This window comes from Chelmon rostratus, chromosome 18 (assembly GCF_017976325.1).
Source record: "Chelmon rostratus isolate fCheRos1 chromosome 18, fCheRos1.pri, whole genome shotgun sequence".
NCBI classification, from domain to species: domain Eukaryota; kingdom Metazoa; phylum Chordata; class Actinopteri; order Chaetodontiformes; family Chaetodontidae; genus Chelmon; species Chelmon rostratus.
Window position 1 is genome coordinate 2,504,109 of NC_055675.1, and position 25,509 is coordinate 2,529,617.

At 43.5% G+C, this 25,509-nt stretch overlaps 2 protein-coding genes across 2 annotated transcripts; both read right to left on the reverse strand.

Moving 5' to 3' along the window:
- Nucleotides 1-9,940: 9,940 nt before the first annotated feature.
- Nucleotides 9,941-10,495, reverse strand: LOC121621645 (gamma-crystallin M2-like). Its single transcript, XM_041958178.1, has one exon. It carries the CDS (start codon nucleotides 10,493-10,495, stop codon nucleotides 9,941-9,943), a length of 555 nt encoding a protein of 184 aa, XP_041814112.1.
- Nucleotides 10,496-14,164: 3,669 nt separating this feature from the next.
- On the reverse strand, nucleotides 14,165-14,719 carry LOC121621652 (gamma-crystallin M2-like). Its single transcript, XM_041958189.1, has one exon. It carries the CDS (start codon nucleotides 14,717-14,719, stop codon nucleotides 14,165-14,167), a length of 555 nt encoding a protein of 184 aa, XP_041814123.1.
- Nucleotides 14,720-25,509: the final 10,790 nt, after the last annotated feature.

Genomic DNA, 25,509 nt, shown 5'->3' on the forward strand with positions numbered 1-25,509 from the left:
AATATAATGAAAAAACAGACAAAAGATTGTAGACACCAAGAAACATGAATAGGAAACGTAGTTAAAAATGATGATAAAAAGTAAAAATAATAAAAAGCCAAATCAGTATCATCAACTTTAGGAATAAAGCAATGAAAATGCATATCAGGGATTAGTGAATCAGTGACTCAGCTTTCCCACATGTGTTTTATTAAGTTTCTCGGTACTTTGTTGCAGCCAGCGGCGTCCCCCAGCCTCCTGGGCACCTTTACTTGGACGTTTGGACGAAGACCTAACAGTTGACCCAGAACATTCTGGAGGGATTATATTTTATCTGGCCTGGAAAGAAGTAAAAAGAACCAGAAAAAGGTTAAGGAGCACATAAGGACTACCTTGCTTAGCCTGCTGCCCCCAAGACCCAGCCCTGGGTAACTGGAAGAAAATGGATGGATGATGGATGGATAGACGGATGGACGGATGGACATGTCAGTTCTGCTGCTTTCCCATTTGCTTTCCAGCATCTCATTACCATTTTCCTTTGAACGGGTGATACTCTAAAGGGAGGGGTGGCGATCAATCTCCCCCGTGGGGCTTTTGTCTGTCTGTGGTGCGGGACAAAGAATGGGAGGAATTGTTTCCTACACTGTCAGAGATTCACCAGAGGTTTTGCTGATGCAGCAGATGGAGAGCCGTGTTGTGTCTCAGTGGTTAGGAAAACTTCAGTGTCTGCATCTTCAGACAACTGAATTATGACCACAGTCCTTACTGCGCAGTGTGAGCTCAGGGCTTCTTTGAACATGATATTCACTTTGACTGTACTGTCAGAAAAAAGAAAGTGATTCGATTTCATGGAGGATATATCTAAAGGATGAACTCCTCGTGTCCTCTTGATGACAGCTCACAATTCTTTTGTAGATAATAATTCTTAGGTGCTGGTTTCTAAATAACTCATGTTTATATATTTAGTGGAATATGCAGCTTCCAGGAGCGCATCAAAGCTTTGATGAGGGTGGCAGCACTATTCATTAGTTAGAAATAAATAAAATAGTTTTCAGTCAAACACTTCTGGTACCAGCTCTGATAGCAGTTTTGATAAACAATCATAAACAAATGACTGTAAAAAGACTAAGAGTCTACAGGCATGCTAGCAGCTCTGCAAGGCTGAACTCAGTCCGGCAGTTAAAGAATGTATCTCAATGCACCTTTGCAAGGAATTTAGGGATTTCAGCCTTTACAGTCTATAATATCATCAGATGATTGACAGAATCCGGAGAACGGTCTGCAAGTAAGGGACAAGGCCGCGAAACCAACAACCAGCTTCTCTGGGCTGAAGCTAATCTGAGATGATCTGACCCAAGTGGAAAAGTGTTCTGTAGGGCGACGAGTCCACATTTCAAATTGTTTTTGGAAGTCATGGCCATCGTGTCCTCTGGGCTAAAGAGAAGGAACCTCCAGACACAAAGTCGAAACGCCAGCATCTGTGACGTTATGGGGGTGTGTTTGTGCCCATGGCGTGGGTAACTGCATATGTGAAGGCACCAGTAATACTGAAATAATTCTTGTTATTTATTGTGTAGTTGTTGTATCTGGTGGAGGGATTTGACTCCACATGTACAGAGGTGGAGAGGAACAGGAAGCAAATAAGAGAAACAACGTGAGTTCCTGAGAAGTTAAACAATAACCAGCATGAGCTGTCTCTCAGACATCCACAGAGTCCACACAAGAGGAGTCAGTGCGTGTTGTTACAGCAAACATACCAAAATGTCCACTGGCTGCTTGGGTTAAAAAATTTAAAAAAATCTGTCAAATGCTGCCGTTAAATTCACACAACATGAAGCCGGACAAAAATAAGCTTTGCATTGTGTTTGAATGCACCACTGGGGGCAAAGGGAAAAATTCTGATCCCCATTTTAATTTGTCAGTAACTGCAATGCTTGCTATGCATTGGGTTTGTTATAGCAATCCAGTTATGTGTGAGCTGGTATTTCCCAGCTCCAGCCGTCACCCCCCCCACCACCGCCACCACCACTTTGTACCCTCTCTGCAGTAACTTGTGCCTCAGCCTGCCTCTGCTCTGGAGAATCCCGGTGACCTAGATTCAGCCAGAGTTTACTGCCGGCTCTAGCCCGGGCTGTTTGCACTCCGCTGCCAGCGCCAAATCCACGCTGTGCTCGCACATCGCCGCTCTGACCCACATCTCCATGGCAACAGCTCCACAATGCCCCGACGATGCAGCGGCGGCAGCGGCTGGTGAAGGGGAGAGAAGTGTGGGGCTCCCTGACCTGCGGAGCAGCGAATGGTGGGGCTGTACCCCCTCTCATATTGGTTTTACCTCCGCTCACCCCCCCACCCCCTTCACTCTCACTCTCCATTCACTGCTCTGCATGTCAATGAGGGGATTACCAAACACAGATATGAAGATATAATGTCTCCGTGGTGTTTGCTTTCCCCAGTTTTGGGGCAGACTTTTTATCTCACCGTTGCCGCTGATTGGAGTGATAGTGTTTTCTTGTATGTGTCTCCTTTAAGCCACACTGGTGACTCCCGTTGCTCCTCCCATCCTGTGCCATATGCTCCCATAATTCACTGCCAGTTGTTTTTTTTCCACCACACGTGTTGAGTTGCTCCGTCAGTGGTCTGCTCCCTTTCTCTGGCTTGATTATTCTATTGTTCACATTTAAGCCAAACCACACTCAGGAAAATTTCATTTTAAAACGGGTCAAAGGGATTTTGTTTGATACTTCACTGGAGTTGATTCAGATATTTTTTCAGAGGCAAGTATTGGAAGTGTACAGCAAGAGTAGCATGTTTTACTGCTAGCTACAGCACTTTTTTACCGCTCTCACAAAGGGAAACGGGCAGTTTGGGTTCAGCTCGCTTTACAAAGTTGGCCCCTATCAGTGTCCCCGTCTCTTGCCAACAGAACTCCCTGGAATAAGACTGGCCTCGCTCGATTTTATCACAATAACACACTGTCACTTCACATTTACGCTGGGTGAAACCTACCCTGCCAACCGCCACCACCCGGCTCAGATAACAGCGGTGACAATCAGCACTCTGTCTGTCTGTCTCTGGGTACCTGCTGGGGCAGTTTGTAGCATGGCTAATAGCCACACGGTGGCTGCCAGGCAGACTCCCGGGACAGGCGTCCCACCCTAATATTCTGTAAACCATACAACCTGTCAGCTTAGTGCTAAAACTGTTGTGCTTACTGGGCAAATAACAGCTTTGACAGTCAAGTCTACAGACTCTAAGTGCACGCATTCAGCATTGATGCGTGATGGCCTCATCAGTTACATCAAAATCCTCATCCATCCAAACTGGCTGACCTGGCTCCTGACCTGGGTTTAACATGCACGAACACACTCCGGTACTGCAGGTGGCAGTATGTAGAGCATTAGCTGTTACATCTATTAACGAGGAGTCATTCACTCAAATGGCAACTGCCAATAAATCAATTTTAGTGTGTCACAAGGCAGGAAAAGTGACAAATGTGCCACGCATAGTCCAAGAGGAGCAGAAACTCCATGCTCCACCCATGACTGTATCTATATGATCTCTGCCATCCATTTTCACCGTCTCTTCTATCAGTTTCTCTTGTCAGCAGCAGAGGCATATGTGTGAGTGACACATGCTTCAAGTATTACATCCGATTCAGACCACCTATCTAAAAGCCACAGACAGGATTAATCAAATCTCAAAAGTCAGGACTGGAAAGTCAGATGACTGCAAAGTAAACAATAGAAATACAGCATTCACTTTACAAAGTAATCTACCAAGAATGTGTGCTTGCATGCATTTGATTAGCCAACGCAGCGCTTTGCCGGGTGACGCAGCATTGCTCTGTGGCAAAAAACTGAGCCAAGTTCAACGTTTTTCAAGGATGACCGTGTGTTATTTTGCTGGCGCTCCCTGCTTTAGCACCCCCGCTGCATCCCTGGACAGGCTCCATTCAAATGAATGACATGAATCTGGAACAGACTGACTCCAGTCCAGAGGGCGGTGGTAAAGCACCTTTTTTAGTTTAACAGTTTAGTTACTGAGAAAATACTGCAGCAGAAGAATAAATGAAGCAAAGTCTATGAGGTAGTAGCACAGTAAAATTGAGTCCACTAATATAAATATGCTCACTCAACTTGTGCTTATTACAGTTTAGCTAGCTTCCTAAGAGCAATCAATGAACACCAACACATAGATCTCACATAGATCAACTATCAACGAGTCAAAAGTTTTGCTTATCATCGTGTGTACTCACTAACTGGATTCATTCACCCACACAGCTTAATCAATGGCAACTTGAAAAGACAGATGTAATTCCACCTTTTCAACATCTGTCCAGATAGACTGTAGATCTTCTTTACTGCATCTTGGGTACATTTACATTTACACTTGGCTTTTTGAAATCAGGTAGCCATCCGGTCCGATTACGATGCATGAAGTGACTAAGTGTGAATGGGGTGAGAGATGTGTGGATGTGAATGTGAGTTGTTACAATAACTTTTCAGAATGAGAAACACAAATGGAAATAAATCCCATAGAGTTCCTCATCCACACCATTGTAAACATAGTGATGAATGGTCTTCTGCTGAAACTAACATTATTATGTAGTGATACAAGTATGTGTAACTAAAGCTGTGAAAGCTGTGCAGATCTGGTGTCAACAATGCAACATTTTCTTAGAAATGGGTCAGATTCAGACACAAGCTTCATATGTTTAAATTGATTGTTTATTTCTGTCATTTACCAGAATACATTTTGGTGAAGTTTTTGTTTTCAGTCAGGAGTACTGATATATAACACTGATAGCTCTGAAAGCATTGTTATAGGCAAGAATGATAATGATAGTGAAAATCTATTTAAATCCTGGCTGCATGTTTGATGGCGCACCACGTTCCACTTCATTATATCATGGTTCACTGAGACTGCAGTTAAATCTCATTTCTCAGAAGCATCCCTTAGTTTTATGGCGTGTCAAGAAAGTTCCAAAATAAGAAGAAATTTCCATAACAAAACTCCCTGTGTGCTAATCTCAATGTTATGGTCAAAGAAATTCCAGATTGCATCCTTAAGAGAAATGAAGTGGCTGCAGGCAGAATGGTCAAAATATTTTTTCCCAAAAAAATTGCAGCAATAAAGAGTTGTTAATGTGAGAGTTAATGTGAGGCAGTCTTCCTGCACCGGCTGACAACACAAGGGCAGCTGTTTGCTTCCATCACTGTGAAATAAGATTCTTCTCACTCTCGTAATTCTGAATTCTTTCAGCCCTACACCCGTTCACACCTGTTTTTTTTTTCCATATACATTTACAAGGGAATTCACAATGAGTCAATATGAACACTCTCACTCACATATCCAATCACTGGCCTCAGGGTCATTGGTCTGATATTCCATCTCAGCCACCTTTCTCTGCCCTAAACAGGCTTTTCCAGCCTGTCAGCCTTATTCCATGGCAACCAGAGAAATAAAGGTCTGCAAAACAAAGGCAACAAGAGGAAGAAAACATAGTGTGTTGAGTACAAATCTCCCCCCAGTAAATGCAACCAAATGCCTTTAGTTGTGTCAGGAACCCTATAGAGAGGTGTTACCGCTCCATTTTCAGTACATCCTCTGAAACTGATCCCTAAGACGACCATTCAGCCGAAGGCCCTAAACAAGGCCTGGTGAGATTTTGTTCACAACTTATTTTCAACTGCTACATAAAATCTCAGTAATTAAAGGATGATTCCAGTTTATTACAACTTTGGCCCTATATTTGGATTTTTTTCCTTTTGCTGTTGGTTATGTGGCAATGTATATAAATTTACAAATCGGTGAGAAATTAGACAAAAGGCAGGGGTATCGTACTTCATACGAACTCTCATTTTGATACGTCCAAAGGCAAAAGTGTGTAGCTCTACCAAAAGGATCCAAACTAGCTGGGGAAAAAAAGAAACCTGCTTCATTTTCAGGGCTGAGATGAGGGGAATCATTCACATTTGGATGGCGTCTTGTCTTGGTCCTGACTTGGACAGTCTCTTTTCAAAAGCATTGGTGGTGTTGCACTTGGTTGTACATGCAAACAGTGGAAGTAGTTGAAAGAGAAGTCCGACCCTGCTCACCTTCCTTCCTCCTCTCACCTACCCATTCTCTGGGTAAAGTGGGAGAACTCTCTGGATTGTCGGATTTGATAAGTTTTAAAAAGACACAGTCCCCACCCCCAACTCTGAAGTCAGAAAAGTGTTGAGAGAAGGGGTTTTAGATGTTTCCCAATGGTCCGATAAGCCCTTATATGATGCAGTATTTGCCTTTTCTCTCTTCTGCTTTTTACTCTTTACTGGTACCCCCAACCCCCCAGGCCGCAGTTCCCGGCACCTCTAAGCCTTATAATAAATCCAGACTTGCCAATTGTAGTCCAGCTGTTGGGTAAGAGTTGTGCGGTGATCACAGACTGATGCGTGTGTTAATGTGAGCACAGGCTGGGGGCTGAGCACGCCATTTCACACACAATGAACCACACAGAAGCCCCCAAAAGTGTCTAATCCTTTCCCACCATTGTCCACATATTCGCATGGCTACAAACGACAACCATCATTCATATGATTCCAATTTTCCCTGCTAGTGCTGTGGTCGAGAGTAGTGTTGACCGCTCTGCTTTGGTTTCCCCAGTAGTGCTGTTTGTGCCTTGGAAAATGCTGGCCTCCTTCACCCCGTGCTGTTCTTCGAACGGTTTGTGCCTCGTCTTGGTGTGACTCACAAAAGCAGCTTTGATAGCGGTCGTCCCCTGCCAGACTCTGTTCTCCTTTTAACAGGTTTTTCACTAACCTTAGTGCCACTGTTGCCAGTGCCCAGACATCCAGACAATTGACAATGTGGCCCGCAGGCTTGTTAAACCTACTCAGTAACTCTCTGCTCTCTTTGTTTCGCCAAGTTGTACCCTTTAAGAAGAAGTCTCCCTGTGTCACTGTTCAAATTAACATCTTTAAATAGACAGTGGATCCATATAGATGAGCTCATTGCTTTGTTTGGGATTAGCCTGCTCACATCTATTTTCAAATGGATGATTTTGACCAGCTTGTCACATTGGATCACTGCCCAAGATCACAGAAGGCTGCATTAAAACATTGAACATTGAAGTTATTTTCAGCACAGTCCATGAATTATTTCTGCAGCTGTCTGACTTGTTCCTTTTTCATCTCAGACAAAACATTCGCTGTTGTCTGATTGCGGCGAACCCCTTAACGCAGTCTTTTCCTACCAAGCAGACGTGTCAGACTGAGTCTCACCTTCTGAGAGATATGTGTGAAAAAGTGAGAGGGGGAGTCAATGAAATGAAATGCCTGCTGCACCAGCCGTAATGGCTCCAGAATTGTTCAGACTCGTCCCGCACCATCAATGCTTTCAATGGTGCACGGTTGTGACGGGTGTGAAGAAGTGTTTGGCAGATGGCTGCTTCTCTTCATGAAGGGATGTGAATAGGGATATTTTGCCCCTTTCCTTTCCCTTCTTGTGATCTCTCCACAAGGCTCCAGGGGCACAGGAGGAAGCAAGGACACACAAGAGCAGGCAAACACTCGGCATTAGGAAGTCTTCTGAACTTGTGTTTTGGTAGCTGAGCTTCTATTTGCCCCTCCACCCGTGCTGTGGGCCTTGAACAGGACTACGGTCTTCCCTGTTTGAGGCTAGCTACTGTACGGTGTGTCAGCAACCTTTGCAACATAATGAAGAGAAGACTGTCATCATTTCTACTTGAACTTCTTCATTGTATAAAACCACTGGACATGGGATCTAAGAGCCCTGAGGCACTCCAATCCAGCTTCAGGGAACTACAGTCAACAAAGACTGATGCACTGCCATGCTTCATCATTACTGTTCAAAGTTTTAAAAGTTACGTGTGAATGCACCACAGAGACCAGAGACATCTGACCACCAGTGTACATGTACGTGTCTGTGCCTGCCTGAGAGGAAATGACTCGAGTCTGTAGGCCGATTGCTGATCAGAGAATTTTTTTTATGATTGATGGTATGACAAGCAAAGCAAACTGTGCGCAGAGTTGGTGATAATTCTCCGTGGGTGCAACAGGTGACCCATATCACACAGTAACTTAATCTGGTGTCAACATACGAATGTTGATTTTTTAAAATACACAGATGAAAAAAAGGGGAACCTGCTATCAGGCTGCTCTCTGTCAATGACTGCCTCATATGCCTGTCAACATATTGACACAGCCGCTGATACAGGCTGACTAGAACAGTGCCAAACTGCAGAAGCTACACAGCCACACTGCGACTGTTGGACACACATGGCCAAACAGTGCCCAGTGTCCGGCCAGCTGCCTGGTGGGGCGTATCAAGGCCTAAAGCATGCTGATGGGAGGCGTCTCTAAGATGTTTCTTAACCGATGCTGCTTTGAGCAGGGCTGGTGGGGTTGGACGTGGGGTGGGGGCTGGTTTTGTTTTGAAAATTAAAGGCCTCAATAAGCTACAGTATTTGTGAATTGAATCCTACCCCACAGTGAGTCGGTAAATGGGACGTGGACTCGGGCTGTTAGAGTTAGGACCTCCTAGTCATAGCGACTGTGCTTAGCATTATGGTGCAGCTGTGAAAAAGCGGGCAGTAATCCAGAGGAGCCACTGAATTTATTGTATCCCAGCTCCCATCGTGTTTGAGGCGGGCTGACTAATGACTGTTATTTGTTCAGATCTAATTAGGCCTGACAGGGAGGGATGGGAGCTTTTACACCTGGCAATGTGAGAAAAAGAGCAGACAAGGTCAAAGAAAGCAGACACACCTTGACCTGCACCATGGGAGCCTGATTTTTACACACACACACACACACACACACACACACACACACACACACACACACAAGAACCTTATTAGGATTAATGCGGAGAGGTGCATAGCCAGTGAACTTTTCAGTCTGATGAATTGAATATAATTTGGTGAGAGGAATTAATCATCATTAATCATCTTGAGTATTTGTGGTTCATCTGAGTCATTTAATACAGTCAGTGTGTCATGTCTAACCTTTCTTGCTGATTGTGGGGTGCTATCAGCCAAATAGGTCTCCATTTCCTCTCAATGTCAAACAGACTGAATGAGACCCCTTGGCTACTTGATTAATTCATTTTTTGTTAAGGAAGATTGTCAGGCATGAAATATTGGCTAGTTGAGAACACAACAGCTCCATTACTTGTGTCATCTTGTATTTAGAGTTAGTCTTACAACTGTATGAACTGGCATGGTCCCACAGTACCTCTAACTAAAAAATCAGTCCAACTTTTCAATAACTCGAGGGGCATTTACTCTTTGTGGGGGTATATAAATTTGATCTGTGTAGCTACTCTTATCAAGAAGAAATAAGAAAGAGGCAAGACCGTAGTTACCACCCAAAATTACACAAAACCGCGTTTTTCTGTTAAGATAAACTCATTGCCTAGTGTCCTGAGTCAGGCATTAAAATGCAGACCGTAAAACTGACTGTGAAATACAGTTTCTTTATGAATTGACAATCAATTCAACTCAAAAGCAGTTTTTGGGGGTCCTCCCTACGTTGACAAGATTACAGGTATCCACTAGTATGGATACGTGGGATATCAAATCCATTTTTAAGTACTTAATCAAATAAACATATATTGGTATTGTTGTTGGTAATTTGCCTACGTATGTGGGTGCAAAGGTATTGTAAAGAAAGTAATAAGGCTGATGAGGTTCCTTGAGAAATTGTAAGATGAGAAAAATTATTAGAAGAAGAAAGAAAAGAATCAACTCCAAGATGACTTTTATAACAAAGTAGACTTTATTTATGTTTCCTTTTGGTGGCTGTAATGCTCTTCATCAGCCCGCACTCAAAGACATCTGTGTGTGCAGTTCAGTAATTGTCCGTCTTTTTCATCCATTTGCTGCAGCCACCAGTTGCTTCATCGCTAATTGTCTAGAATTGGTTTAGATACTAAGTGCTGCACCATCAGGAGTCATCATCTAGTAGCAGGAATCCATGATGCGCCTCATGCTCATGAACCTCATGCTGCTCATGCCCATGCTCATGAAGCTCCTGTACTCTCCGGGCCTCATGTACATCATTCTTCCTCTGAAGTGGGGCTGCTCGTACATCAGCCAGTGGCCCTCCATCACGTTGCAGGACATGAAGTTGGACATGTTGTAGCGGTCCATGATGTTGTCGCAGTCCTCCATCAGCTCGTGCATCTGGCCCTGGAAGTTCTCCCTCTCGTAGATCCTAATCCTGTAGGAGCCTCTGTGCATGGGGATCATGCGGCAGGACCTGATGCAGTCGCTCATGCCCATCATGCTCATGTAGTCGGCGTACTCGCCTCTCCTCATGAAGTACTGGTTTCCCATGAAGTTGGTGCGGTCGTAGACCATGAAGCAGCCCCTCTCCACCCTGCAGGAGTGGCAGCGGTTCAGGTAGGAGGACATGTCGGGGCAGTCGCTCATGCACTCGTAGGAGCGGCCCTGGAAGTTCCTGTCCTCGTAGAAGATGATCTTGCTCATCATGCTCATGCCGCTGGAGGTCATCTTTGCCAGGTGTTGTTACTAGAGGCGATGTTGCTGCTGCTGCTGCTGCTGCTGCTCTTGGAGCTGAACTGCTTGTCTACCTGTTGGAGAGCTTCCTTTTTATACCTGACAAGCAGAGGGCCCCTTTGTGAAAACAGCCTGACCCAGCAACACACCATAGAAGGCCATAGAGCACTGAGGGTTGTCCACATTTACAGCTGTTCCCCCAAAAGACCTTAGAGAGGCGGTTTTACCTCAAATACTGTCAGACAAAACCTTTTTCAAAGGGTTAACCAAGAACAATAGCACTTTTGTTCCATCAGTGTAGTGCACAAACCATCCTTAGCTTTGGAATTTTGTTTTGTTGTGTTGTCTTGTTCTTAGTAGTGTGCCAGATCATCCATTTATATGAGCAATGAAGGTTCGTTATGCAAAAATATATCCATACTCTAACAGTCTTCTATTGTTAAAACTGGTAAATATTTTAGTGCCGTCACTTAAATGATATTCAGGCTGTATCCTCAGCAGTCCTGGCTGTGACTGATATTACCAAAGAACATTCATTTGTTGGGGCTTTCTATTAATCAAGTAGCAGCTTCCATGAGTAATTTAATTACATACTGACAGCGCAATATATAATTTCATTACATAGGGATAATTTAATTTAGTTTGACATGTCACAGTGTTAACTAATGGAATAATGTTTAATTGCCGTTTCAAGATAGATTTTCCTCAATCCTTACAGTAAAATGAGTTTTCAGGCTGTTGTCTGTTGTCAAATATCTAGCTACACATACTCTGGTGTTTGAGTCTGGTGACTGATCATTTTATGGTCACTCTTGCGACTAATCTTTCACTAGTTTTTCAAATCATTAGTTCAGCATGAGGAGTGTATGAGGAGGAGAACACACATGTTGCCTAATACATTAACATGTTGTCTGCACCACCTGGGTACCAAATGCAGCAGGTCAGCGGTAGAGTTGACAGTGTTCATGAAATCTTAAAAAGATTACCTTCTCGGAATGTGTCACTGTTTTTGTCAGATTTTTTACCCAAGTGAAATTAGATTTTGCAGGTAGAGTTCATGTATAGTCCATGTCCACTGAAGGTAAAAGTTCCTCAGTGAACACAGAAATCACTGTTTGTCGATCCACCATGAGCATTTTAGCATTTAACATTTCAAGTAGGTCTATCTGTGGACACACAGTAGCTACAGGCCGCACCCACTTCAGAATACATCCTGGAAAAGGTTCGATTTAGACACCGACAGGTTAAGGAAAAGATCTCACAGGCCGTGAAGTGTAGGGACGTAAGTGTGTAGTGTCATCTGTGAGACTGCAGATAGACTCTACTCTAGGATTTCTTCACACCAGCGTGCACCTGCTGGTCATGCAGCATCATGGGCGTGTTTGATTTGGTTGACTTAGCACACTCACTGGGGGGTGCATGAAATGAGTGATTAATAAAGGTAGAAGCAACATTTTATAACAATGCAGAGGTTCAGTAGCACTGACCCGAACCCGTAAGAACATCATCCTTAATTTCATTGCATTCTTGATTATTTTCTGCACTGTTCCCTAACTGCTAGCTGTTCCACACCCCTCACACCCCCTGACACTCGGCCAGTGAACGTGCACACTGAACATGTCTCTTTTCCTGTGTGGCAGTTGAGTGCAGAGGGTCACCTCTCTGGAGCTCTGTCCTCCTGCAGCCGCAGACAAGCCAGCAGCTTCTTCTCTGCTGAAGCTGCTAATTTTGCCTCTTTCTTTTGTTGCCTTCGCACACAGTTCAGCAGGACTTTTACCAGTGACTTTTATTCTTACTCTGTAACAGATGTGCCTTGAAATGCAGGGAAGTACAATACATGTGTTAAAAAGTAATGAAGTAAAAGTAAAATGACCACAATTTAAACATACTCAAAACAGTGCATGTATGTAAACAACACGATTTTGTTACTGTAATGACAGTCAATGTAATGTATTAATTCTACCTCTGCTTATTGGTTCCTTTTGATTACAGTGCAGGACAAGTGAGTGAAAATGAATTAATGAAAATCTTTATTGCCCTAAGGGGAATTTGTTTTACACAAAGAACGTGAAATAATATGTATAAAAGAACACAGCAACCATACATGGCAGCACATAAGGTAGCAAAAAGTAAGCAATGTAAAAAAATATCCTAAAAAAGCATCATTATGGGAAATCAATAAAGCACATCAAGTGCAAGATCAAAAACGTGCCAAATACAGGTGACGTGATCAGAGCTTGTTGAGCAGCTGAATGCTGCATGAGGCAAAGGATGTGATGCGCTTTTTGTCCACATCCTGGGAGCGATGAACCTGTGCCCTGAAGATCAAAGTATGGAGGCCGTAGAGGCTGCAGTGGATCTGCGATGATAGTGTGAGCTAAATTCATTGTGTGCTGGCTTGCCATGTTAATACTGCACATTGGTCCCTCAGTTATCTTGCCACCCAATTTAAAAACCCTGTCCAGTTTGTTCTTGTTTTGTACAGACCATGCCCCCCGCCCCCCAGCACTTAATAATAGACTTGTAAAATAGTGTCAGCATAGTTCTGTCAGTTCCTGTCAGTTAGCTAGCAATAATAGTGCTCATGTACTTGTGTTCTGTACATATTCAATAGATATATTGCTCATAATAATGGGGGACGGAGAGGAATTTCTTGCTTAGCAGGTACTGCTGGTCAGGCTAACTGCTGCAAACAATTAGATTATGTTTTTAGCCCATTCATAACAATTTACAAGTAGCCTCCACAATGGCAACAGGCATCCTTTTCCTTGAGTAAAACGTAGCCACACTTTAGATTGGCTCTGTGGTCTGCAGTGGCCTCTGCTTTGCTGCCTGCTATGTGTAAGACTGGGATGTGTAGGAACCCAGCCCAGCCCTGATCTACGTACAGAGAGCGGAGTACAGGTGAGAAAAGAGACAGCGGCTAGAGTGCACTGACCACCAAAATACACCAAAACCATCCTTTCCTGTGAAACTGATCCCTCTCCTTGATGTCCTCAGAACTGACCACAAAATACAGGTTTTTGTTACTGTAGACTCAATCCACGTTCAAAAGCAGTTTTTGCGGGTGATCCCTGCGTTGACTACATACATCAGTATCGATACGTAGGATATCAAATGACAAATTTTTCAATACTTTTTAATACTGGAACTTTTTGAAATTGGAACTGTATATTCTGATTTGTCGTGTGGTCATTCTGGTTGTGGCTGTCTAGTGCCTTGTGAGCCCATATGGGCAGGGACACTCTAATAAACAAATCAGTCAGTCTGAGGGCAACTGGTTGGTACCATGAAGGTATTGGATTCCACTGTATTTTTATGAGAAGCTTAATTTAATTTGCCTAAATAAGTGGGTGGAAAAGTATTTTAAAGTAAGTAAGAAGGTTGATGAGGTTCCTTTGGAAATTGGAGAAAAATTATTCGAGGAAAAAGAAGAAAGAAAAGAATCAACTCCAAGATTATTTTTATAACAAAGTAGACTTTATTCATGTTTCCTTTTGGTGGCTGTAATGCTTTTCATCAGCCCGCACTCAAAGACATCTGTGTGTGCAGTTCAGTAATTGTCCGTCTTTTTCATCCATTTGCTGCAGCCACCAGTTGCTTCATCGCTAATTGTCTAGAATTGGTTTAGATACTAATTGCTGCACCATCAGGAGTCATCATCTAGTAGCAGGAATCCATGATGCGCCTCATGCTCATGAACCTCATGCTGCTCATGCCCATGCTCATGAAGCTCCTGTACTCTCCGGGCCTCATGTACATCATTCTTCCTCTGAAGTGGGGCTGCTCGTACATCAGCCAGTGGCCCTCCATCACATTGCAGGACATGAAGTTGGACATGTTGTAGCGGTCCATGATGTTGTCGCAGTCCTCCATCAGCTCGTGCATCTGGCCCTGGAAGTTCTCCCTCTCGTAGATCCTAATCCTGTAGGAGCCTCTGTGCATGGGGATCATGCGGCAGGACCTGATGCAGTCGCTCATGCCCATCATGCTCATGTAGTCGGCGTACTCGCCTCTCCTCATGAAGTATTGGTTTCCCATGAAGTTGGTGCGGTCGTAGACCATGAAGCAGCCCCTCTCCACCCTGCAGGAGTGGCAGCGGTTCAGGTAGGAGGACATGTCGGGGCAGTCGCTCATGCACTCGTAGGAGCGGCCCTGGAAGTTCCTGTCCTCGTAGAAGATGATCTTGCTCATCATGCTCATGCCGCTGGAGGTCATCTTTGCCAGGTGTTGTTACTAGAGGCGATGTTGCTGCTGCTGCTGCTGCTGCTGCTGCTGCTGCTCTTGGAGCTGAACTGCTTGTCTACCTGTTGGAGAGCTTCCTTTTTATACCTGACAAGCAGAGGGCCCCTTTGTGAAAACAGCCTGACCCAGCAACACACCATAGAAGGCCATAGAGCACTGAGGGTTGTCCACATTTACAGCTGTTCCCCCAAAAGACCTTAGAGAGGCGGTTTTACCTCAAATACTGTCAGACAAAACCTTTTTCAAAGGGTTAACCAAGAACAATAGCACTTTTGTTCCATCAGTGTAGTGCACAAACCATTCTTAGCTTTGGAATTTTGTTTTGTTGTGTTGTCTTGTTCTTAGTAGTGTGCCAGATCATCCATTTATATGAGCAATGAAGGTTTTTTATGCAAAAATATATCCATACTCTAACAGTCTTCTATTGTTAAAACTGTGAAATATTTTAGTGCTGTCACTAAAATGATATTCAGGCTGTATCCTCAGCAGTCCTGGCTGTGACTGATATTACCAAAGAACATTCATTTGTTGGGGCTTTCTATTAATCAAGTCACAGTTTCCATGAGTAATTTAGTTACACACTGACAGCACGATACATAGTTTTCTTGGTTACTACTTCTACTTGTTGGTGAGCTCATATGTTCAGCACGGAGAGGGGATGATAACATACTGACTGCACCACCTGTGTACCAAATGCAGCAGGTCAGCAGTATAATTGATAAGTGATAGCGTTTAAGCAATTTGGTTGGTGCCCTAAACACATTGAAGTCCAGGTACTCTAGCAGTAGGGTTAATGATGTTCACTCAATCAGCAATATGTCACTCTTTTCTTGTGACATTTGATTACCTTGAGTGAAGTTTGATTTTAAAAATAGAACTGTAGATAATAATACATGACCAAATTATCAACTTTGCTGTTTTTTGACCTGAGGTCATGTGTTTTGGCAGGGAAGAAATTTCCATTGCTTCAACATACAGTAGCTTCTCCGACAGATGGGAGCGCTGTTCTTGGCCACTTAGTTGTATCTTTAGGGTGATCTTCTTCACCTGATGCTCCACCTGAAAGTCGCTCTGCAATCCTCAATCTCGATGTGATGCTGGATAGAGGTCTGCAGTAACTGGTTGAACTATTTGCAAGGTTATTAGGATTTTGAACTCTGCTCTGTTCATTTAAACCAAAACATTACCAACCGCTTCTCATTCCCAAAGCATCATATACTGTCTCTATCTGTGTCTCATACAGATGCACGAGGAACCCTTTACCATCTGTATGAGACACACCAGGCTTCCAACTAATTCCTCTGTAAACCCAGAGCAACTGCTCCAGCCATCCAAAACATTTTCATCCCAGCAATGTACAAAGCCTTCTTCCTACAACAAAGCCTTAATTTAGTCACCAAAACTACAACAACAAAAAAAGAAAAAAACAAACATAACAAAAAATCACTCACATCACTTTCAGTTTGTCGAGGGACACGAACCCCAGTCTCCTGGCTGAAAGCTGTGTGTTTGTTTGACTCATCCATCCACCCTTCCTTCCTCCATTTGTGGACTTTGTTGCTTTTTACACTACATCACCTTGGTCTGAGCGTAATGTTGCCTAATATTGCCACGGAGGGGTTTACATTGGAGTAGGCTGAAAGCCCACTTAGTATCACACAGATGCTAAAGTTGCTCTACTTGAGCAGCACCTTGTGTGTCTTGTATGATACACCAAAGGGCATGACACTTTGGGTATGAGACCAGGCTCACCACACAGCTGAACTGCAAGCTGCCATTTCAGGAGTAATGTGAAAAGTTGATCCATGGCATGGGAGCGTTAATAAGGTCTGGAGAAGGCGTCTTTGTTTCAGGACATGTGATTGTCTTCTGTATGTCAACACAAGGGTGTGCACAGACGCACTTCCTATAAAAATCTCTCCTGCAGGTATTTTTCCGGGAAACAAGCAGATTTTGTTTAGAATTCCAGGGACATATGGGACATATCTCAATTTCCGCTATTCAGAGTCATCAGCATGCCACCTGCAGCTTCACATGTCTATCACTGTCTGCACTGGATGAGTTCAGCTACTAACTGCTGTGTACCCATCATCAGTCATTTTGGTAGTGCTCACAGCCCAATAAAAGACCAGTGTAGTTACACATGAATACAGCTGTACTGATTCAAACTTTATCTGTGTTGTTGTGTGAGACAGTCGACAGTTCTAGAAAAGGTGTTGCTCTCTGTTGGTGAAACTCCTCACTGTCAGTTCAGCCAAATTGACTGGCAACCTATAAGAGTTTCAGAGGAGGCACACGGTAGCTTACACCTTCCTCATGGCAACAGAAAGAGGTTGTGGTCGGTGGAAACCAGTGCACCAGGGACTGCTGCACGCTGGAGTTTGGAATTTGACTAAACTGGAGTGTAATTTAGGGAGTCAAAAACACCTTACTGTCCTACACTTATCTTGAGAACGTATCAAATTAGAGCTCTAAAACATTGTGTAATAATAGATGTCCTCTATTTATAAGAATAATAATAAATAGAGGAAGAGCTAAATGGAAGTGACATTTTAGCAGACGGGATGTCCTCAGCTTCAGATATCAGCCCTGTCTGAGCTGCCAGAAATAGTTTTTGGTTGTTGTGCCTCATAAGAGTGTGAGAGTTCTGAGCTGTAGCTTGGTATCAGTCCTGGTCGAGCATTAAAAGTGATAATGAAAAGATTAAAAACCAACAGACAGCCAGAATAGAGACGCTAACTCGACATCACGCATAGCTACAAGTGTGAAAGGATGAACAGCCTGACAGCATCGCTGGAGAAGTTGTGGGTGACTGAAACAGAGTCTAGTTTCAAGTAAACTTTGACCGTCTCACTTTCACTTCTTGTTGCTTCCAGCGTTGCTTCACTCAGCACACCACTCTGTTTTGTTTCTCTTTAGCTTTGTGGCTTAGATGTTTTCCTCCCATCGGCCATGACAGTGAAGATGAAAGCGTTCTGCTCGGTCATGCAGGACGTGCAGCCAACGAGGCGGATCATGTTTTTAAAGAATGTTTTACTGAAGATGCAGACTCCGTGAAGCCCGTAAAGCTCAGTGGCTCAGCTGTATGTCCAGAAAGGGATGTTGCAATCAGCTGACTGAACCATAACAGTGGATCTTATCATGCTGCTAAGTACAGCTCGCTGTGTGATCACTCCATTAAACTCAACGCGGCAGTTAAACTGAGTTACGGTATCTCCGGCTGTTGTTCCAGGTTGAGAAAACAGCAAATGTCAGCAAACAGTGCTTGTATTCTGCTGTGTTTGTCCACAGAAAATATGGAGTTTGAATCAAGAACATCAGAACATCTTATCACACCAGGAGACATGTTAGGTGTTAGCTTCAGTGATCGGGCCACAGTGATATCAGACCTTATTTTGATTTTGATTATGTCTGCTGTTAATAGCCAATGTATCTGCATTCTGTAACAACCCCACAGGAAAGCTTACATTGAAAACACACTCACAAGGCATTAAAAAATATGCATGCAAATGCAAAGTAAAAGACAAAAACCAGTGCACACATTTCATGTGACAACGTTCACTCACAAGATCAGTTAGTATCACTAGTATAACAGTATTTACTGTCGTCTTCTTCTTCATGAAAACTTCATCTGCCCAGCGTTTGTTTGGCTGCACTGTGTTACTGTGAATCGTGAACACACTGAACGACCTGTGTTATCCATATATATTTGCCATTAGCAGCAGAACCGCAGGTGTCCTAAAGTCAGCCAGGACTAAAACCTTAAAGCACTCAAAGGGAACTGAAGTGGAACAGTCACTCTGTCTGTAGTTCTGTTTTAGTGTCCCTGAACTCCTGAGGGAAATATCTGGCTCTTGTCCACTAGCATTGTCGCTAAGGGTTTGTTGCTGGACGGGTAGTGTGCAGTGGCTTTTTCACTGAAAACAGTTGCCTGCTGCTGCTGGACGAGAGGCTGATGAGAGCGCTGACGCTAAACTGAAGCAGAAACACTCTGCAGAGTCGTTCAAGTAATTCTCAGCGGGTTCTTCACTGGGAGCCACACCTTTCACATTACACGTAGTAATTTGATCAGTTGTTGTGAAAAAATTGTGATTACTGCAGCTTTGAGGAATGCGTGTCCCTGAGTGAAAACTGAGGTCATGGAAGCTGAAATTGGTTACTTGAGCCCACACAAAGTGCTGACCTTTTTTGACGTGTCACAGGTGGATCTGCCTTGCTTACCTGCCGTGGATACAGTATGTGTTAAATCAGCTTTTCCTGCGTTCCAGCGTGGGGTGAGACCCAGGCTTATATGTTCGTTTACAGGACTTAATTTTCTAAAATGTATTGGAGGAATCCAGGAACATGTGGTGCTGATAAATTCTGTTATTTCAAGTAATTGTTTGCAGTATGTGTCCATATTGCTATCAGTCAGTTCGTCAAAGCCTTCACATTAGTTCTTTCAGTGTCAGCTAGGTCTTTTTCTGTTTTTTTTTTTTTCTATTTGAATTTGTTATCTTGTGTAACCCTGCTCTTATACAAGCAGCATAAAAATGAGTGAACACAAGTGAAACAGGTGTGACAGGAGAGGTCCAGAGGCCATGGGCTTATAGTTAATTTACCCCCAAAATTTCTGCTCTAAGAGAAATCCTCTAAAACTATAGAATAATGACATTAGTCTTCAATCACAAAGTAGTTCTGAAAAGTACAGAGACTGCACAGCCAAACACACATTATCACTTTAAAATCACACATATCTGCAGTCTCTTAAGATTCCTAGGAAAATGTGATCTGGCCTGAATGCGGAAAATAAAATCCCTCAACAGAACTGTGTGTTTTCAGGCCAGGAGGCGAAAAGGTTAGGCAGCACAGATGTCGATACAGAATCTGTTCACTGATTAACTGTGGTCTGATAAGAAGTGTTCAGCTCAGTGTGCTGGGAGCCCTGACTCACATGCTGCTTTCTCAGGGTAAACCGACACAGTGCAGCGATGGCGGCGGGGGACTTAATGTGAACTTGTCATACAGAGTAATTGCTGCTCATTACACTGCACGCAGCTGGAGAGCAGCCCAGCCAGCCCCGGCACTCTAACTACTGTTCTCTAAGCTCCAAACCAGGGACGTCTACTCCATCTCCAGCAGCTCACCTCAGTGAACAGCTGTTCATTTTCTACAAGACACTTTAAATTCTACATTTAAGTCGTGTATGGAAGGCAGAACTCAGTGCTCATATTGTTTGTTTGTGTGCATGTGTCCTCGTGCTTATATAAAGCTTAAAAGGAAGGAGGGTTGAGAGCTGAGTAGTTATGTTGTTGAAAGTTGTCTCTAAGTGTCTTGACTAGTCATCATATTGTCAAAAAAGGAACCTAGATGCAGTGAAAGCACTTCCTCTAAATGGTCCTTTGTGTACTTTCTGAATTAGTTCGGCAACAAATAAAAGTAGTTTGAGTTCTCAGCATTCTGATTCAAAAAGACTCTATCAAACATTATGCAGCTGAAGTGTGAAAGCTAATTCTCAGCCTGGAAAGTACTAGTTTTCCAAAATAAAGCTGAAATCAGTGTCCACCAGCATTTTCCAGAGCTTTTAGCTGCAGCTTCCCCTCACATACAACCACCTGTTATCACATGACAAAGTTTCACACTTAGGTCACGTGATGACAGCCAAGCGTTCTCCAACAACAACTGAACAATTCAATAGACTGATGAAGAAGGTGAGTGTTTCGATTTTCTATGCTGAAATAGAAGCCCTGAGTGAACTTCAAGTGTCAGTTGAAATGAAACGGCCAGCTGAGTCAGCCAGAGTCAGCTGAAATGCAAGCATGGAAAAAAGCTGCAGTGGAAGTGATTGAAGGAGCTGGACGTGTTGCTGAAGTGGATGTCCTGAAAGCAGTGAGGGTGAAGATCCAGAGTGAAAACTTCAAGAGGACGTTGTTGAAGTGTCAGATGAAGTGTAAGCACTGAAGGCAGCTGAAGTAATATGTGCGAAAGTTCGAAATATTATTTGAAGTGTTAGCGCTAAAAGTAGTTGAAGGGTAACCACTAAGGTCCACCAGGCACGGCTGCGTCATGCTATGGCCGTGACATGTGTAGAGGTGCTGCATCTTTATGAAGCGCTCTCAGCTCGTCTGTTTTGGATGGACGACGTGTCAAGCTGCACAGAGTAGATCGAGCCAGACTGGAAGCAAGACACAGGAATGGCATAAACAAGCCTTCAAAATTTCAATCAATTATTGATCAGTTATTTAAAATAGAACACTCTGTGCAGACTCCCAAGCATATAAAAACAATGAGACAATTAAAACAGACAAAAAAGAGACAATTTATGATTTACACTGCGCAGTTAACTCACCCATAGTAGAAGCATCAAGGAAAAATGACCAGATCAGCAAAATCCAGCAGGCAGAATGCTCTGCTTCTGGAACGAGTAAGAAGCCAGGCAGAGGACGGAATAAAACCGCTTCATGGCCTCAATGTGAGGCAGCTGAGCCCAGTGGAATCTCCACAGACCGCAAGTACGGAAAGTGTTTGTGTCCCTTCACTCTGAGGAAGCATCAGTTAAAGTAAAAGGAGTTGAAATGTCAGCGTGGAAGTGATCCAAGAAGCTGGGAGTGGAAAACCTGAAAGATGTTCAAGAAGACGCCAGCTCAAGTTTACAAACTGAAAGAAGATGCTAGCTGAAGAGTTACCTCAAGTGTAAGTGCTGCATGATAACAGTTTGTAGAGGAACATGTTTGAGTTTGAAATAGCAGTTACTGTATGCATGGAGACCTGAAGATGAAGTACACTACATGCACTGAAAGGAGATGAAGTGGCAGTTTGAGGATAATTACCAAAAGGAGGTGAAGGTATCTCTTTACTTTGAGGGGAATCATTGAAAAGCTGTAAGTCCTGTGGCTTAAATAATGAATTTCTTTAAGACATTTTGATCTATGTTTGTACAACGTATAAAAAAAGTCACACTACAATACGAAACCTGCAGAACCACCCAGAAACAGAGATGTAGTTAAATATGTGTGCCTTTGGCTCCAGCATGCAGTTTCTATTTTTGAATGCCTAGTCTGTATTATCAGGATCCTTATGTGTGATTTCCACTGACTTCCACTGACTTTGTTTTCAATAATTACACTAAGTAAAGGAAGAAGTGTTTTATTGGTGGAAGTTGCCAAATTGGCAGCAATTGGTCTTAATTCTTAAGCTCTTCGCTGTGAGTTTTCCTCAGAGCCCAGAAACTACCAACACAATACATCACATTTGTTTCCAAGTTGCTGTGAAGAAATGATCAACACCATGCTGGAAAAAAGAGCGAGGACAGAAGCATTGTCACAGAGAGGGTAACGTGAAATCGCCATAGTTTTATATAGATCAAGATCACGCAAACAGGTAGCTACAGCAGGGGTCGGTGTGAGGGTGGAGGGCAGAGAAGAAGAAAACATAAGGAGGAAAAGTGTGAGTTCATTCAGTCAGATAGAAACAATGTCAGTCAGACTGGCTCACCAGTCAGCCTTCATTTTCCCAGGAGGTCACACCTGCTGGGGAACCAGTCTAAACGCTGAAGGTGTCATTATTCTATAGCCATTACATTGTGCAGTCAACATTTGCTTCATAATGATACGTTAAAGCGAAAAACCTGTGTGCTGCTGGTTTAACTTGACATTAAGTGGTTAATGGCGTCACTGGGGTCAGCATGAACTTTGCATGGTAGGAAAACAAAGGAATGACTGCAAAATGATGCATGTTTACGCTGACGAATAACCACTGGAGACCATATGGGACTGCATATTTATCCTCATGGCTTCCAAATTGCTTTATTAAACAACTGCATTGATTAATTGCGCTTTAACTGATGTTTTTTGCTTAAGGGGTGTACTCTAGCAGAGCGATAAATTACAATCCTGAATGTAATATAAAGCTTAGACTGTAGAAGGGAGTTCCACCGTAAAAAGCAGACACCATTATTAATTATATTAACATGTGCGTCAGGTCAGGCTAAATTCTGACTGCACGTGAATCCACAGCCATTCGCTTCACCTCTGAAATTTTAATGCTCATTTTAAGGCTGCAGATTAAGCATTTCTGCCTGGACCTCAGGATAAAACATTCCACGCTCATTCTTCTCCTCCAAGGCTGTGCTTTATCTGAATAAATCCGCATAAATGTGCGCTCTTCACATTGCATATGTCACACTCTGTCCGTGAGGTAAAGGTGCAGCGAAACAGCTCGCCACGATATCATTGCTGCGGAACAAATGGGTCGAGCCAGCGGGGCAGCAAGCGGCTGAGAACACGTTTAGCGCTCTCGGGGCCCGGTGTTCGCAGAGGTCACGGTGCCGCAGCGAGGCAGCCGGGCGCCGATGTGCACAGCGTTGGGTCAGCCATAGAAGCTCAGCCAGCCGTTCCTAATGACATCGCTCAGTGACGACGGCGCTGATTATGTGGTGCTCCTCGTGTCAGGCCGGGGAATGAGTGTTGACAGTCACATTGTGTGGTGAATGTAGGTTGACCCCTGGGAGGTCAGGGGAAGAGATGCACTATGATGTCACAGGTCAGCACGTGTTGCCTCTGAAGACAGAAAGCCTGTCCTCAGCGAAAGTAAAAGTTTTCTTTGCTTCTTGGGGAAAGAAAATCAAAATCTTGGGCTTTGATTGTGAAACTCATTGCATCACACTGGGTAGAAAAATACTGTATGTATTAGTCTTTTTTATTGAGGTGTATATTTTGTCTCAAGCTGACTAGCCACACCAGACTAAGTCAGATTATTGCAGTACTGTGTTTAATAGAGGATGTGTGTGTTTTATTACATATGAATTCAACTGATTTAACATTTCTTAGACAAAGAATGAAGCACAAAGCTATTTCATCTTTCAAAATTTGAAATTTTCTCTCCCTTTACCGCTTAAAATTGTCTGAACATGTGATTTTTTAACACTTTTACATTGTTTTTACACCTCCATCAAATTTTAGACACTTAACTTACTTTTGCTGACAGTCAGTGCAACAGCAGCATGAGCCTTAATTCAGTGAAGACCAGCATTGCACCACACCGACTGTAAATTGTGCAATAGCTCAACTGCAGTGCCTTTTCAAATAAGTGTTCATGTGTGCATTCATGCCTTTATTTGATTGATAGAGTCCAGAGATGACAGGAGAGTAGGGGAGACTTTGAACTGGGATCACTTTGGTTCATGGTCGGTGCCTTAAACCCACTGAGCATAAATTTCAAGAATGAGGCCAAAGAAAGTACAGGAGTTTTTTTTTTTTTCCATGGTAAAAACTAAGATTCTGTTGAGTCAGCTGCTTTAAAGACATCATCATGAGGTGGCTAAATGTGAAGCTCCACTGGACGCGGCGTGGCACGGGGCAACGTTAGTTCCCATTCATTTTCTGTGGGAAGCACGTGAACACCCTCTGAAAACACTGCGGGATGTCAAGCTAAACTCACTAACCAGCTATTCAGAAAAGTGAAGGGTATAAAAATTTAGAATTTTCTGCAAATGAAGGCATAAATCTTGTGGATGTTCTGTGGTGGTAATCACTGGCTGGCCAGCGCTGGCATGCACACAGTGATAAATGAGTGGCGGACAGGTTGTTGCAGTTTTCTTGCTTTTGATGGGTCTTCACTGCAACAGTAAGAAGAAGTCAGCACTGGTAAAGCCAAACATGTCTGCTGGTGAGGTGCACATTAGATTTAAACAAGGGAGCATTTTAATGCTCATGAATTAGACTTTTCATTTGTGAGGGGAGTGTGTGAATTTTTCATTTGAAACCTACACAGTCTCACTTGAAAAAAAACACAAAGAGCCGTGGGAAGCCATGAAGCTCAGTATCCATGCGTCACGTCCCTGTCACAGCTTCAGCTCATGGATCAGATAAGCATCTACAGTGCATGTGTGACCGCCACCCCCGTTCAGCGGGCACAGCTCATTACACTAGAGGTATTGTTTGCAAGGGTTTGCACATCTACACAAGCATGCACAGACAAATATGTACAAAGGAATGCATGTCCACCAGTGTGGGCATGCTGTGTTCTAGTTCATGACACAGTCAAGGTTTTTAACCTCCAGTGAAGAAGGCTCGATGGTGACAGCAGCCAGTTGGTGGCTTGGACTGTCTAACACCTGGGTCAAGAGCCAGGTTTCCATGACAACTGTACAGATATTTAGTCTCTTTCTGTTTTCACACTGGAAAATGACATAGTTTAAAAAGTCAGTCATAGTGTGAGCATGCACAAAGGAGACTGGCATCTTCAGATAGAGCTAGGAGAGGTTGTAATAATGCAGACAGCAATTAAGTTTCCCCCGACTATTTGGCAAAGCAAATTAATGGATGACCTCATGCTCCTGGCATATTTCAGCCCCCTGTTTCCTTAGAAATGCCGTTGAAAGCTGGAGGAACATGAAGTGGAGTTCTTTGAGGTAGGCGCAGTGTAGAAAATGCCCAATCTTTTGATGGCAGAACCTGGCAACCCAGCAGTTCCATGCTGGCACTGACGGGGTGGCAGTGGAAAAAAAAAAAAAAAAAAAGCTGTTGGTCTCCTCTGGTGTTCCCCATCCTTCAGTTGGTAACTGTAATTACATCCCCACATCCTGATGTGAAGCAGATATGCACCAAGAGCTTTTAATAGGCTGTGCAAAGAGCAGGAGGAACAGCCATTCATCCAAGATGCTGAGTTTGCAGGAAACGTCCACCGCAGCTCTTGGTGCCGCTCATGCTGCCAGCATGTAGGGTGACTGTTAGGAGAGAGATGAGTCTGCTCCCAGAGTGAAGAAACCTCGAGTCGAACATGTG

Excerpts from the sequence above, each read along its gene's own strand:
- LOC121621645 (XM_041958178.1), bottom strand. The coding sequence starts at position 10,495 with ATGACCTCCAGCGGCATGAGCATGATGAGCAAGATCATCTTCTACGAG.
- LOC121621652 (XM_041958189.1), bottom strand. The coding sequence starts at position 14,719 with ATGACCTCCAGCGGCATGAGCATGATGAGCAAGATCATCTTCTACGAG.